This window comes from Fusarium oxysporum, chromosome 2 (genome assembly GCF_000149955.1).
Source record: "Fusarium oxysporum f. sp. lycopersici 4287 chromosome 2, whole genome shotgun sequence".
NCBI classification, from domain to species: domain Eukaryota; kingdom Fungi; phylum Ascomycota; class Sordariomycetes; order Hypocreales; family Nectriaceae; genus Fusarium; species Fusarium oxysporum.
The window spans coordinates 848853-862719 of record NC_030987.1 but is presented as its reverse complement, the minus strand read 5'-3'; the positions used below and the strand labels follow the sequence as shown (position 1 = coordinate 862719).

At 48.2% G+C, this 13867-nt stretch overlaps 6 protein-coding genes across 6 annotated transcripts; 5 read left to right on the top strand and 1 right to left on the bottom strand.

Moving 5' to 3' along the window:
• The first annotated feature begins 64 nt into the window (after positions 1-64).
• Positions 65-1021, top strand: FOXG_05879 (uncharacterized protein). Its single transcript, XM_018384324.1, has 4 exons — positions 65-249; positions 322-335; positions 388-450; positions 506-1021. Exons 1-4 carry the CDS (start codon positions 154-156, stop codon positions 972-974), a joined length of 642 nt encoding a protein of 213 aa, XP_018241394.1. The 5' UTR covers positions 65-153; the 3' UTR covers positions 975-1021.
• Positions 1022-2831: 1810 nt separating this feature from the next.
• On the top strand, positions 2832-4543 carry FOXG_05878 (uncharacterized protein). Its single transcript, XM_018384323.1, has one exon. It carries the CDS (start codon positions 3147-3149, stop codon positions 4290-4292), a length of 1146 nt encoding a protein of 381 aa, XP_018241393.1. The 5' UTR covers positions 2832-3146; the 3' UTR covers positions 4293-4543.
• Positions 4544-5414: 871 nt separating this feature from the next.
• On the bottom strand, positions 5415-6695 carry FOXG_05877 (uncharacterized protein; the record flags this gene model as incomplete). Its single annotated transcript, XM_018384322.1, has 2 exons — positions 5921-6695; positions 5415-5868 (listed from the first exon to the last, which is right to left on the bottom strand). The coding sequence occupies exons 1-2, from the start codon at positions 6586-6588 to the stop codon at positions 5415-5417; spliced, it is 1122 nt and encodes a 373-aa protein (XP_018241392.1). The 5' UTR covers positions 6589-6695.
• A 686-nt stretch (positions 6696-7381) lies between these two features.
• On the top strand, positions 7382-9089 carry FOXG_05876 (uncharacterized protein; the record flags this gene model as incomplete). Its single annotated transcript, XM_018384321.1, has 3 exons — positions 7382-7738; positions 7805-7950; positions 8005-9089. 3 exons carry the CDS (start codon positions 7382-7384, stop codon positions 8912-8914), a joined length of 1413 nt encoding a protein of 470 aa, XP_018241391.1. The 3' UTR covers positions 8915-9089.
• A 264-nt stretch (positions 9090-9353) lies between these two features.
• On the top strand, positions 9354-10671 carry FOXG_05875 (uncharacterized protein). Its single transcript, XM_018384320.1, has one exon. It carries the CDS (start codon positions 9398-9400, stop codon positions 10553-10555), a length of 1158 nt encoding a protein of 385 aa, XP_018241390.1. The 5' UTR covers positions 9354-9397; the 3' UTR covers positions 10556-10671.
• Positions 10672-11615: 944 nt separating this feature from the next.
• Positions 11616-13778, top strand: FOXG_05874 (uncharacterized protein). The gene is made up of 5 exons (XM_018384319.1): positions 11616-11875; positions 11924-12470; positions 12519-12895; positions 12952-13257; positions 13303-13778. Exons 1-5 carry the CDS (start codon positions 11652-11654, stop codon positions 13757-13759), a joined length of 1911 nt encoding a protein of 636 aa, XP_018241389.1. The 5' UTR covers positions 11616-11651; the 3' UTR covers positions 13760-13778.
• The last annotated feature ends 89 nt before the right edge of the window (positions 13779-13867 follow it).

Genomic DNA, 13867 nt, shown 5'->3' with positions numbered 1-13867 from the left:
CTGCAAAGGTGCTAGTGCCGCGCCGGACAAAGAAAAGGCCGAGGCGGGGTTGAACAAGTCATTCTGCCTGTGGAGCGACGTTTTGACTCTGGGGAACCCGATCGATTACAGATGCTGCACAAGGATTAGTCCTTGTGTAAGTGAATTGTTTACATGGCGAATAATGAGGCGTCGGTTGAGTGTGAGCAAGAGGCTGAGAGGCAGTTGAATCCGATAGCGTGCAGTCATTGTCGGCAGCGGAAGCGCAAGGTGAGATCTCGTGCCCCAGTCACAATTCTGGGGAAAAAGGGAGTGCCTTTTACTAAACTGAGAACTCGCTAGTGTGATAGGCAACTGTAAGTGTTTCATATGCTCATCGGAGAGATCGTCGTGCTAACGGCTGCTCAGGCCGCATTGTCTGCAATGCACCAACGATCCCACCAACTGCCATTACCCAGAACAAAACAAGAGGTATCACCACCATGCTCACTCATATTGACCACTATAAATACTGATGAAATACTAGAGGTCTCCCAATTGGGTTTATTACTAGACTAGAGACGCGTCTTGTAGAGACGGAAGAAGCTCTCTTTCGGCTTGTGCACTCTATCGATGAGCCTAACAACAATCACACCTCACTCAAGCCTTCATCACAAAGGAAAGATGACCGTATAAGAGAATGGGATAGTCTTCCCCTTAGAAATGCGGATGAAATAAGAGCATGGTATCGAAATAGATCAGAGCAAACCCACTCGCCAGCCCAACACGACGCTTTGATGGATGAAGACCAACGTACACGATCTATTCATGCCACACCACCCGAGCCAGAGCCCGTGGACTTCCCTGATGATGATGGAGATGACCAGGGAGAAACAATTACGTTGCAAGATGCTGATGACGATGTTATGCCGAGGAATGATATCCATATTCAGGAGGAGTCTGGTGGAAGCAAAGCTAAGGAGATGGAACAGAAACATCCAAACATGTACTTTTAGAGCATCTATTACTTAATACCACGTCACTGCTGATCTTAAACGACCTAAAGAGCCCCCCAAAACTCATGGATAATCTTCATATTGTCTCTTTGTCTGCTCTGATAATCTCTATTCTAACTCAAAAGCCTTTCACCATGGTCACTCTGTCTCGTGCCATGATTTTGCCATAGTTACCAGACCTAGCTTTGCTCTAATTGTCGAGCAAATCTTTCAAGCTATTTTGGTCGAAGGATTTCTTGCGGGGAGCCAGCTCCAACGGTGATCACGTCAGATGACAGGTTGTCAGGATGATGCCTGTCTTAGACCTCTCTTGAAAGCGAAGTCCCAGTTATGTAAAAGGCCTGATTAAGGCCATACAAACCCTCTGATTCTAACTTTAGTTGGGCATTAACAGGAGCTATGCATTGTCATTTTTGTTTGCCTACAGCTCTTAAGTACGTGTTGTTATTATGGATCAAATTTTAGATTATCAAAGTCGTGTCCGCGCGTCGAAGGATCAAGCCATCTCACCATATTTAATACCTATATTGAAAGTAGTTTTTAGTTATAGGACAAGATATTTACTATCATAGGAAAAAGTCTAGTCTTAATTTGCAGCTCTAGGATCATTGGGCATAAATTGAATTGTTGATACCAGCGAGCATCGCAAAGCAACAAATCCCGTGCTTCAAGGCACATTTTATCCTGATGGTAACTTATTAGCCACGTTTAGTATAAACTGCTCTGTCCAAGAACCTAATAGATTGGTGGCTTCAGATGTTAGTCAAAGTGAGGCCTCTGGAAATTTTCGGCCATTGGGCGGCTTGATGAGGGCGTCACCATTAGATAATGGCTTCCCTTAGCAAAATGGCGTCCACTAGTAGCAAGCTCGAGCGTTGGGTTGAATGCCAGCATAGCTTTCTGAAGCTACCACTTCTCACAGTATGAAGAGCCATTATGCAACAATGGCAGAGTCGGGTCAAGACCCGAGGAAGGATCATGAAGAGCCGAAGTTCCATTTGCATGAGATATCGCCTTTTGGTGACCGATTACGTGTGACTTCAGCTCCAGAGGATCCGCTATACAGGAGAATCTGACATGCAATACGGCACACTTCAAGACATCGGGGGCGGAAAACACAGTACGGCAATGTCTGCTGCTGGTAAGCTTGAGCTGTAAAGCATCCTCCAATCCAGCTGATGCACCACCATCTCAGCTCCAATGACCATCCTCGAAGGATAAGCCATGGCGTAGTGCGCATGGTTTTTGACCGCTTATTGCCATGCTAAGGCTTAGTACGTGACACCAAAACTCTGTCTGTCTTTGGTAAGCTGATATTTTCCGTTGCACAAGTACCATTATGACCGACAGCCCGATGGAAGCTCGGCGTAAGCTGTCCTTACTTGGAAACAGAACTCCATCTGAGCTGCTGCGCCATGGCCCCCGAAGAACAATTAGATCCGGTAGTGAGCTGAACCGAGGAAATTGTCGAGTTTAGTGACAATAAGCTTGAATCTTAGTCTATCGAGGCTTTCCATTCTAAATGCCGCAGGCCCGAACAGCTCTCCCCCGAAAACAAGTAAATCATAAGCTACACTTGACTAGACCTACTGCTCCAATGATTGACCATCTTGACCATCCACCAAACTGTGGGAATGTTGGCAATAGCTTCGACAGCTCAAGCTAAATGCCACTAAAATCGTCACAGGGCTGTAAAGGCCAGCCCAGACCATCCGGACGGCGCAGTTACCATTTTCTGCAGAAAAAAAACCCACTTTACCTAATTTGCACCAAGCCCTTAAGCTTAAAATAGGGCTAATGTGATCTTGGGGCTGGGGGGCTGAGCCCGATCTGACGGCTTACTCTGGTGAGGGCTGTGAGACATCACAGCCTCCTCCGCTGGGAGTCGGAGACTAAGCATGCAGACACTTACTGCATTCAGACAGCTTCACTTGGGATGCAAATCTTGTATAAGAGAGCAACGAATTCTCGTCGAAATGGATTTCTTCTTCTCATCATCACATCACAAAACATCAAATCAACAACTTTTTTCCTTTTTCTCTTATTTCCTTATTTCCTTTGTCAGGTCTTATTTCCTTACAAACCTTCGCTTCTTCTCAGTCGTCTGTCACAGTTTCTTCGTCGCTTTCCAAGCAAAAAACTGTTTTAATTTTTCGACAATCTCATACCATTATGCATTCTACAATCTTTGCTCTTGTTGCCGTTGCTGGCTATGTCTCTGCTGGACCTACCGCCCGCTCTCAGACTGAGTGTTCAGGTGTTGGCCAGTTCTACACTTGTGCGAACAATGGTTTCCGCGGTTATTGCTCCGTTGATCCTTGTGCCATAAAGTGGTGCACTGATTTCGTCGAGGGTACTTGCGATCCCGTCTTTATCACCAAGCCTGTTGTTGCTACCGAGACCGAGGAAGAGGAAGAAGAGCACTGGGAGCCTGAGACTACCCCTGCTTCTCTTCCTGAGGGCCAATGCGCCCCCGGCACTGGTTTCTTCCAGGTCTGCTCCAACGGGTTCAAGGGCTGCTGCAAGTCCGACGCCTGTGCTGGCAAGGACGCTATCTGCCCTGATGACAAGAAGGTCAAGCGCACTGACGACCCTACTGTCTGCGCTCCCGGTACCGGTTTCTTCCAGTCTTGTTCCAACGGCTTCAGAGGCTGCTGCAAGTCTGACGCTTGTACCGGTACCGCTGGTGTCTGCCCCGACAACAAGCCCGAGGCCCCCAAGCCCAAGCCTGAGACCTGGGAGCACAAGCCTGAGACTACCACTGAAACTGCTCCTGCTTCTCTCCCTGATGGACAGTGTGCTCCTGGTACCGGCTTCTTCCAAGTCTGCTCTAATGGCTTCCGCGGCTGCTGCAAATCTGATGCTTGCACTGGCAACGCTGGTGTCTGCCCCGATCAGAAGACCAAGCGATCTGACGACCCTACCGTCTGCCCCCCTGGAACCGGCTTCTTCCAGTCTTGCTCCAACGGTTTCCGTGGATGCTGCAAGTCTGATGCCTGCTCTCAATCTCAGCCCATCTGCCCTGACGCCATCGCTAAGCGCTCTGACGATCCCACCGTCTGCCCTCCCGGAACCGGCTTCTTCCAATCTTGCTCCAACGGCTTCCGCGGCTGCTGCAAGGGCGATGCCTGCGGTAACACCTGGTGCCCCGACTACAAGACCGGCACCTACGAGCCCGCCCAGACTCTCAAGATCAAGGCTCGCTCTGATGGTACTTGCCGCCCTGGTACCGGTTTCTTCCAGGTCTGCGCCAACGGCTTCAAGGGATGCTGCAAGAAGGACGCTTGCTCTCAGAAGAAGCCCGTCTGCCCCAAGTAAGAGGCATTCTTCTCTTCACATTTTCCAGTAATGGCTTTACATTGGCATAGCGTTGCATAGAACATTACTAGCGTGCATAGATATATATGGTGTTTGTTGTCGATTTTGTTTGGAACAGTCCTTTATGAGTTATTATGGCATTTGATTGAGCTACTATTCTTGATATTTACTTATTTAGAGCATTGATTTTGTCGGACACGATAAAAATCTAACTAATACACTCCTTTAAAAAAAATCTTGAGTCTCTGCTAATTGATTCCGTGAGCCATTGATAAGAACAGGGTCTCAAGCATTCCTTGTAAAGGCATCGCCTGGGTGACCACTCAATTACAAAGCCGATTAGCCATGTTAATCTTAGTGTAGCCTTTGCATTTTCTCTTGACGAAAGCCTTCTCTCTGGGCCGTCGTCGACGAAGTAGTGCCAACGCAGCAATCTCAAGACTCCCATCGAAGCCGCCACAAACAGGGCAGTGACACAACAAAGAAAACGCGTCAATTCCCAGTAGCGAATATGGAAAATTAGTTCCCTTATGAACAGAGGGACTGCCGCAGCCAGGAGCAGTATTTGGTGCAGTAAAGCTCCCGTCACGGCTAATTTAAGTCGACTGATACTGCTTATCCATCCGCGGAAGAACAAGGGCAAGACAAACAAAGCCAGAGAGAGAAGTACCAGGATGGTTCGAAGGATATGGCTGTCAACTCCCCAAAGGCGCTCGGCGTATATGAACCATAGCACAGCTTCCAGGTGCAGCCAGAGAAAACTTGGCAGTATAAACTTGTCGAAGGCTCTGAGAGGTAGTCTGGTCTGAGGCGCATCGTGTCTGTAGCCAGGAAGCTCGCATTCCGAGGTCATGAAGTCTGATAGGGGAGATAACATAGGTATTGCTTGCATGACTTCCAGCACGACGATAATGTTGACGTCGTGATGATCTTGTTGAGTTGCGCGGGGTTGAGTCTTCGCTGTAAATCTGGCTGAGCTTTCCAACCCTATGACGAATGTATAGCTTGGCATCTTGAAGTATCGAATTTCGCTACGAAGAAAGGGATTTAATTGAGTCTATCTCTATATATAATACAAAAGAGTCGTAGCAATCATTACAATGATACTATCTATAAACCTGTCTAAGACTTAAACCTATCAGCCCCTGCCTTCAAGATCATCTGGAACAGCTCAACGTCTTTCCTAGCATCCGCCGCACTCGTCTTGGGCACTTTCCCTCCAACGACACAGTCATAAAGATCTAGCATCTCCAATGTATACGGATCCTCATACGTCTTCCTGATGATCCTCTCCTGAAATCCACCTTCACCAATCTTCTCTCGAATCGTCATGATGACTGGCAGGCCCTTGACGTAAGGAGAGTCAAAGTTGACTCTCGCGATTTTGTTAGCTGAGTAGACTTCGATGTGTGCATCGAACTGAGGTACACCGCTGAGACCTGATTCATACGTGACGGGGAAGTCATCGTATTGGAATAGCACGCTGAAGATACCGGGGAGTGTTAGGACAGCGCCGGCTACGGATTTGGGCATGCCGAGAATCTCGCGCATTGCCGAAAGGTCGTGAGTTCCAAGACTATATCATCAAGTCAGCACTGATACTGTATTATATAGTGATGATGACTTACGCTCCCAGAACTCTTAGCATTCTTTGTGACTGAGGTGTACTTGGCACTCCAAACTCTTTGACAAGAGCTTGTTCAAATATATCAGCCTCCCGACGGCTCCTATCCTGGCCATCTTCCTCAGAGAAGTCATTGAACTTCTGAGGAAACGTGCCGTTCTGCTCAACGAAGGTAGAGTTAGGCCCAATGATGTCCCTGACTCTCGCATACTGAATCTTATCCATGCCCCCAACTTCTTCCACGGCATCGATGAAAGCAGTAGCGTAGCGTCGCATTGTCCCAACAAAGACCTTGCCCCTTGAAGCCTTCTCCGCCTCAATAAGTCTGTCTATGTCTCGGAAGCAAGTCGCAGCTGGTTTCTCGATAAGACAGTACTTGTCATTCTTGAGAGCGAGTATGCCATGTTCAACGTGGTATGCGTCAGCGTTGGCGATCAAAACCACGTCGACATCTGGTGAGGAGCAGAGTTCTTTAGGGTTGGTGGTTGTCTTTGGAGTACCGCCCTGGACTTTGATGGCGCAGTGGGCTAGAGCTTGTTTCGAAATATCGCAGAGATAGGTTGTTTGGAACTTGTGGGATAGGAAGTTGATGTTGGGAATATGAGCGACTTGCGAGATCTCACCGCAGCCGATGATTCCAACCCGAAGGATGCGATCTGATGTGCCTGACATGGTAATGCAGTGAAAGAGGGATTGAATGATTGATCGCAATGTCTTAGACTCTTGAAGACTGTAACAAGAAGGGTATAAGTTAAAGCCTAGATGTGTTGAAGTAAGAGCTATTTATCCTTCATCTCCTCTGTCATCAATACGTAGTCCCCAGTGGTTTGGAGTATCACTCCCCCATCTGCATTCCCCACATACCGCTACTCCCCGACACCCAAAGAGCATTCAGCTCCGCTACTCCGCGAAAGGATCATGACTCGATCCCTGGCATCGCACCGTGCTAAAATGTAACCATACTTTATCTTCTTCCCCATGGGGTCACCCAGTTTCCTCGGTTACAGGGAACGAAAATCCGGGGTCTAGATGAGCACTTGAATGCTTTAAAAGGAGCTTGTCATCCCCCTCTTGTGGACCTCTTCATTCCCGCAAATCATCAAGTTATTGTGGTTCTTTGACGCGTTATACTACCCGTCTCGATCTTGCATCTTCCACTCTGGCTTGGAATTATGGGTGTCTTTTCACGCAAGAAAGAAGCCGAATTGGCTGTTGGATCGGAGCTCTCACGAGTACGACATCCCATCTCCCACTCTCCCCCTCCCATTCGTCGCCTCACAGACTAACGGCTCTCCTACGCAGGTTCTCCCTCAGAATCCAAAGCCATGGTACATGACTTGGCATCTGATCAAGCTGAACCTATGCCTTTTGGTCCCTCTATTTTCTTCCGCTTCCGTTGGCTACGATGGTATACTCTTTTTTCTCCTCAAGGTTCCAGGTCCAACTCTGACATGGTCTAGGATCAATGATGAACGGTCTCCAAACCTTGCCTCAATGGCGCGAGTTCTTCGGTAGTCCAGAGGGTGCCCTTCTCGGCCTAATGAACTCTGTATATCCCCTTGGCAAAGTCGTCTCCCTCTTCGTGGTATCCTATGTCTGTGATCGCTGGGGACGTAAGCTCCCTATCCTTATTGGTCTCGTCACCTGCATTGGCTTTGCAACTCTGCAGGGTCTGTCACAGAACCTACACAGCTTCATCATTGCAAGAGCCTTGTTAGGTTTCTTCACCAGCTTCATCGGTCAACCTAGCCCTATCATCATTACTGAGCTTGCGTACCCAACTCAGCGAGGCAAAGTAACAGCTTTGTATAACACCTTTTTCGTAAGTCTGGATTCTATCACGTTTCGGGCTATTGTGCAGCATGCTAATCATGTATCTCGGATTTAGTACTTTGGCTCTATTTTCGCCGCTTGGTGTACTTATGGCACCTTCAAGAACCCGACGACTTGGAGCTGGCGAATCCCATCTCTCCTGCAAGGTGCATTACCTGTCATTCAGCTTTTGGGCCTCTATTTTCTCCCAGAATCCCCCAGGTAAGAACCTCGCATCAATCTACGATTTATAAGAAGCTGACACAACCGACCCAGATGGCTTGTTTCCAAAGGCCGCAAAGAGGAGGCTAGAAAAGTCCTTGCTGAGTTCCACGCAGGCGGCGATCTCGAGTCTCCCCTCGTCGAATTCGAGATGCAAGAAATCGAGCTGGCACTTACCCAGGAAGCCGACGCTATTTCTGCCGTGTCATGGGCCGAACTATTCCGCACTCCAGCCAACCGCAAGCGCACGCTTATTGCTGTCATCGTTGGTTGGTTTGCTCAATGGAATGGTGTCGGAGTCGTCAGCTATTATCTTGTTTTGGTTCTCAACACGATCGGTATTACCAAGGTTAAGGACCAGACTCTTATCAATGGACTTCTTCAGATCTTCAATTGGCTCGCTTCGACTTTCCTAGGAGCCATGATGGTTGATCGACTCGGGCGCCGGACTCTGTTTCTGCTCTCCACGGGTGGCATGCTTGTCTCTTATATCATTTGGACCGGCCTTACGGCGCATTTCGTCAGCAGCCATGGTGAGTCGACAGGCCGTGCAGTGGTTGCTTTCATCTTCATCTTCTATCTATTCTACGACATCGCCTGGACACCACTTCTCCAAGCCTACCCTGTCGAAATCTTTCCGTATACCCTCCGAGGACGTGGCCTTTCCATCACTTATATCTCATCTTTCACTGGTCTCATTGTCGGCAACCAGGTGAACCCAATCGCCATGAAGGCTATCACTTGGAAATACTACATTGTCTTCTGTTGTATCCTCGCAGTTCTTTTCGTTATTATTTGGTTCTTGTTCCCCGAAACGAAGGGCCATACGCTCGAGGAGATCCGAGAAGTCTTTGAAGGAAAGTTGGATGACCAGGATAAGTTGGCCAGGGTTGAATCGGCTATTGGAGAGGAGAATACTGAGCAGAAGGGCGGCAATGCGAAGCAGGTTGAGATTGCCAACTAAGCTTCCATACACGGTACTTAGGGTCAACGTACCACTATGGATTTAATTGGAGAACTGAGGTGCTTGGAGCGCTGTATAAGAAGATGATTTGCAACTTTATATTGGCCCATTAGGTTACTGCCAGGGACATTATGTTTCGATCCGGATTAGCACTTATCGATACATTAACTATGGCTTGAGTGTTTCCAGTCGATCCATCTGCCACTATGATATCTTCATGCCTTAATAACGCACAAGAGATCGTGACAAGTCCTCGGAAATATGATGATTCAAACAGTGATCGAATATCCGTGGTTGGTCTTAACTTATCCGCATTAAGCTTAATGACCGGACCATGACAAGGTCCAGGACCAGGAGATTTCCCGTTGTTATGCCGGCATAACGAGGTTGTAATCGGGGAGTAGCGGAGTTACGCTAAACAGCGGAGAAGTTACTCCATCTCGGACTGCATTTAGCCGAAGTTGATGGATGATGTGAATCTCGATGCCTTCGTTTATTACCCTGCAACCTCCGCCCTTCTTACTTCCAATAGTATTTGTCTCACACACCTTGTTACTTCTCTTCCAGAATCTTATCACTATGTTTCAGTCAAAACCAACTCTGCGATGGGGCATCATCGGCACTGGTCTGATCTCATCATGGTTCATCCAGGACCTCCTCATTGAGAGAAAGGATGCCCAAGCAACACATCACATACAAGCCATTGGATCGTCTTCGGCTGAAAAGGGCACAAAGTTTGTTGAGACACATATGCCAGGACAGACTCAACTTCCATCCATCTATGGAAGCTATCAGCAAGCTTACCAAGATCCCAATGTTGATATTATCTACATCGGAACTCCTCATGGCTTTCACAAGAAGAACTGCCTCGATGCGATTTCGCACGGAAAGCATGTTTTATGCGAAAAAGCATTTACTCTCAACTCCAGAGAGGCAAGAGAGGTTTTGGATGCAGCCAAGAAGAGGGGAGTATTTATCATGGAGGCTATGTGGACGCGCTTCTTTCCTCTGGTTAAATCTCTCCAGAAGATCATCCATGAGGACAAGGCTGTTGGCGATGTAGTTCGTGTATTCGCAGACTTTGCCATGAACCAGAACATCGAATCAAGGGGTCCCGATTCACGACTGAAAGACTTATCTCTTGGTGCTGGCAGCCTGTTGGACATTGGTATTTACAGCCTGACATGGGGCCTTGTGACCCTCGATGCAGGTGTGGGCGAAAAAGCCACTACACCAAAGATTACTGCTGCTCAAACTCTCGTCGACGGCGTCGACATCGGCACTTCGATCATCCTCTTATATCCTGATGGAAAGCAGGGTATCTTGACCTCCAACTCAAAGGTCAAAACCCCAGAGGCTTTCTGCCGCGTTGAAGGCACTAAGGGCCATATCATTGTAGAAGGATTCGCGGGTTCAGTCCCTGCGTCATTCACTGTTTACAAGGACGGAGAGATTGAGGGGAAGAAGTATGAGTTTGAGAGACCTGGCAAGGGATTTTACTGGGAAGCTGATGCGGTGGCTTTGGATATTGCTGCTGGTAAGGTTGAGAATGATACTATGCCGTGGGCTGAGACTATTCGCGTCATGGAGATTATGGATGAGGTTAGAAGACAAGGAGGAGCTAGGTTTCCTCAGGACTAGATAGATACGAATGATATATGCATTCACTGATAACACAAGAAGAGACTGCTATAAGCAAAGATCAAGCGATAGGCCTTTGGTATTTTCTAAGACTAGAGCACAATCTGGAACTAATACCTAGAAGAGCATAAATTACTTGGTGAAATATCATAGCCTTGAACTGTTAATCACATATTATCCAATAACATCATAACGAAGGACTTTTAACATGCGATCGCCCTATGTATGTATGTATGTATGTATGTGTATTTTTCGTCTGGGTGGCTGTAACGAAGCCAAATCTCCTACTGGAGCAAAAGACGTGCTGAGCTAGCTAGGTACAGGATACCCCGCTTCCTTCACCATCCAGCATACCAATGGCACAAAAGGTGCTGTATTTCTCAAGCCCGTCACCCGTCAGCGGGTTCGAGGGCAATCTATTGTCGAACTTTTTCCACCGACCAGAATTCTCTCGCGCATCACTACATCTGCTGACGCAGTCCACAATCTCCAGTAACCAAGTTGTAGCTCGTAGTCGACTGTCGCGGCGGCAGGGAAAAACCTCGGGAAGGGATCAGAGGCCGACGGTGCGGCTTGCCTTTAAAGGAGAAAAACCCATCGCAATCGGCGTCGTTGATCGGAAGGATGTCGCTACGAATGCCCGGGGCATCGCCCTCCGATATCTAAGGCGTTCTGGTTCTGAGGTGCCGCCATTAGATCCGACAAAGGTGTTGTCAGAGAAGGCGAACTCTCCAAAATTCCTTCTCTGAAAACTGCTGTTAGGGAGCCGATAGCGTCCCCGCAGTTTTTGTGTGGTCGCGTGGCCTGCAGAAAATCCCGCTCCTAGCACCGCACTAACAGTGCGTGCCAAGAAAGAATTTTTACAGGAGAGAGTTGCATGCGATCGCCCTTAAGATAGTGCTAAGGGGATTTAGGGTACCCCCGTTCCCCGCATTCAAACACCAGTTGACACTAACACTATCCAATCCAAGTTAGTCTCCGATACTCCGCGAGACCAAAATGGCACTAAGAGAAACCACCACAAACTTAAGATCTCCGCTACTCCCCGACTTTCCATCTACCTTATGCAAGATCCTTTCCAATACCTCACTCCACAATGTTCAGCCAGGGCGGTACCAGCTCCTCGGATCAGCAGGGGCAGAGCAATAAGCGACAACGCACGGCAGCCATGTACCACCGGAAACGTGCCGTGACGGCTTGCCAATCTTGCCGATTGAGAAAGACCAAGTGCGACAACGTTCGTCCAGTCTGTGGGTTCTGCTCCAGGAACGGGGCTCAATGTGTTTATCCTGGCTCTGGCCCTGATAGCGATTACTCAAGGTTAGTAGCAGGCGGATGATCATCGTGATCGGCTAATGTATTGGATAGCTACGACCCAGCCAGTTTGACCATTCTGGATCGGCTCAATCATGTTGTATCTCTACTTGAGTCTCGACCTTTAGCAGTACTCGTGAATGAATCAGGCTCATTTACCAGGCCGAGTGCACCATTTGATTCGTCAGGAAGACAGGCCGCCATCAGTCAGCCATTACGTGTCACTCCTATACAGGCATCGAGCGACCCAACGACACATGTGCCTGAAAATGATATCCTGCAGGTCCTTGACCGCCTGGATTTTCCTTCGACATCTAACAATTGCGAGAGTATTATGCGGTGGCCTATATTTCAAGACTTGGTGCCTGAAGTCCACTCCTTCGTTCTCGAGCTAAATGAGGATGTAGAAGCAGGCCCCAGTGATGCCCGGGGCGTCTCAGGAGGAAAGGGCGTTCAGGAAGAGGACTTCATTCAACTTTCAAAACGATTTCTGGCATATGTACATGTGAAGAACCCAATTCTGGATGTCAAGGATTACAAGAAGAAGGTTAGAGAAGTAGCTGAGAATGGGCCACGATGGGATGGCGCGTCTTGCCTTGTAGTAAGCATTCACTCTATTCGCTTCAATGGACCATACTGATCATCTAAGCTGATATCATGCGCAATTGCATGCCTGTCGGTACCTTTTCACACGGAGGCAGACCTTGACGGCTCTCCTGCCTCAACGCGCTCATCGACAACCACTATTATAGACCCAGACACCGCTGCATCATACTATCTGGCCGCAAAGAAACGACTGGGGCTGCTCCAGCCATCACTCTTATATATACAGTGCCTATTCCTTTGTGGTATATATGAGATGTACTGCCTTCGTCCACTCCAGGCCTGGTTTCACTTCAATCGCGCTTGTGTCGATTTGCGAAACATCCTCTGGACTCGCAGTCAGAAGAAGTCGAGTGAGGCAACCACACAGGAAACCCGTCGACTTGAACAAAGACTGTATTGGTCTTGTGTTAAAACAGAATAGTAAGTGAAACCAATCTTTTGTCTTTCGATAGCCTGGTTGATGAAGTTTGGTATAGTGAATTACGGTACGAGATACCATTGCCGCCAAGCGGTATCACACAGTGTGACTATCCAGACATGTTCCCCTCTCCACCAACGGAACTGACCTCTCCATCGGCCTATGATCGGGGTGACACATTGGACGACGATATTGTCCCCGAAGAGGAGAAGAGTTGGTTCTATTATTTGGCAGAGATTTCTTATCGAAGGATGATGAACCGAGCCATGGCTGTAATGGCCCGGAGCGGAGAGCACGGTTGGAGTGATAATATCTGTAAAGCTATGGAGCATTGCAAAGAGTTCAACGAACAAATAGATCTTTGGTAAGTCGTTCGTTTAAGCATAGAAATGACGCTAATGTGTGCCAGGTATTCGCACATTCCACCTCAAATCGACCCAAAGAACGCAGTCCACACCAACAACGAGCTGGCACAGTTTTTGAGGAATCGTGAACTATCTTGTCGAGAATGGATACACCGTCCCTTCCTCTTCTACATACTCCACCAATCTCCAGAAGATGAACACTACGGTCGAGCTATGCCACTGGCGCAGAGGTGTCTGGAGTTGTGTGTAGAGCATCTCTTCCGAACTTACGGTCATAATCGGCATCATGGGACGTGGTATATTGCCCGTTCTTGTGTGACCAAAGCTTTAATCTTGCTGGCTGCGGCTAAGAGTGGTCGCATACCGCTCCCTCCAGGCTGGAAAGAGGCATTGGAAATTGCGCGATGGACAATAAATCGGTGGTCAGGTGAAGCTCCGGACCTTGAGTGGGCCCAGAGAATGTTGGAGGATATTCTTGGAGAGGTTGAAAAGCATGTGTAAAAGTGTATAAAACACGATGGTTAAGCGGGGACTGCCTGTAGACAGCTGTGTTTCTGATTGGTGGTATAACCGCTCATCTTTCAGCCGCAACTAGGCTTATTTCTCACT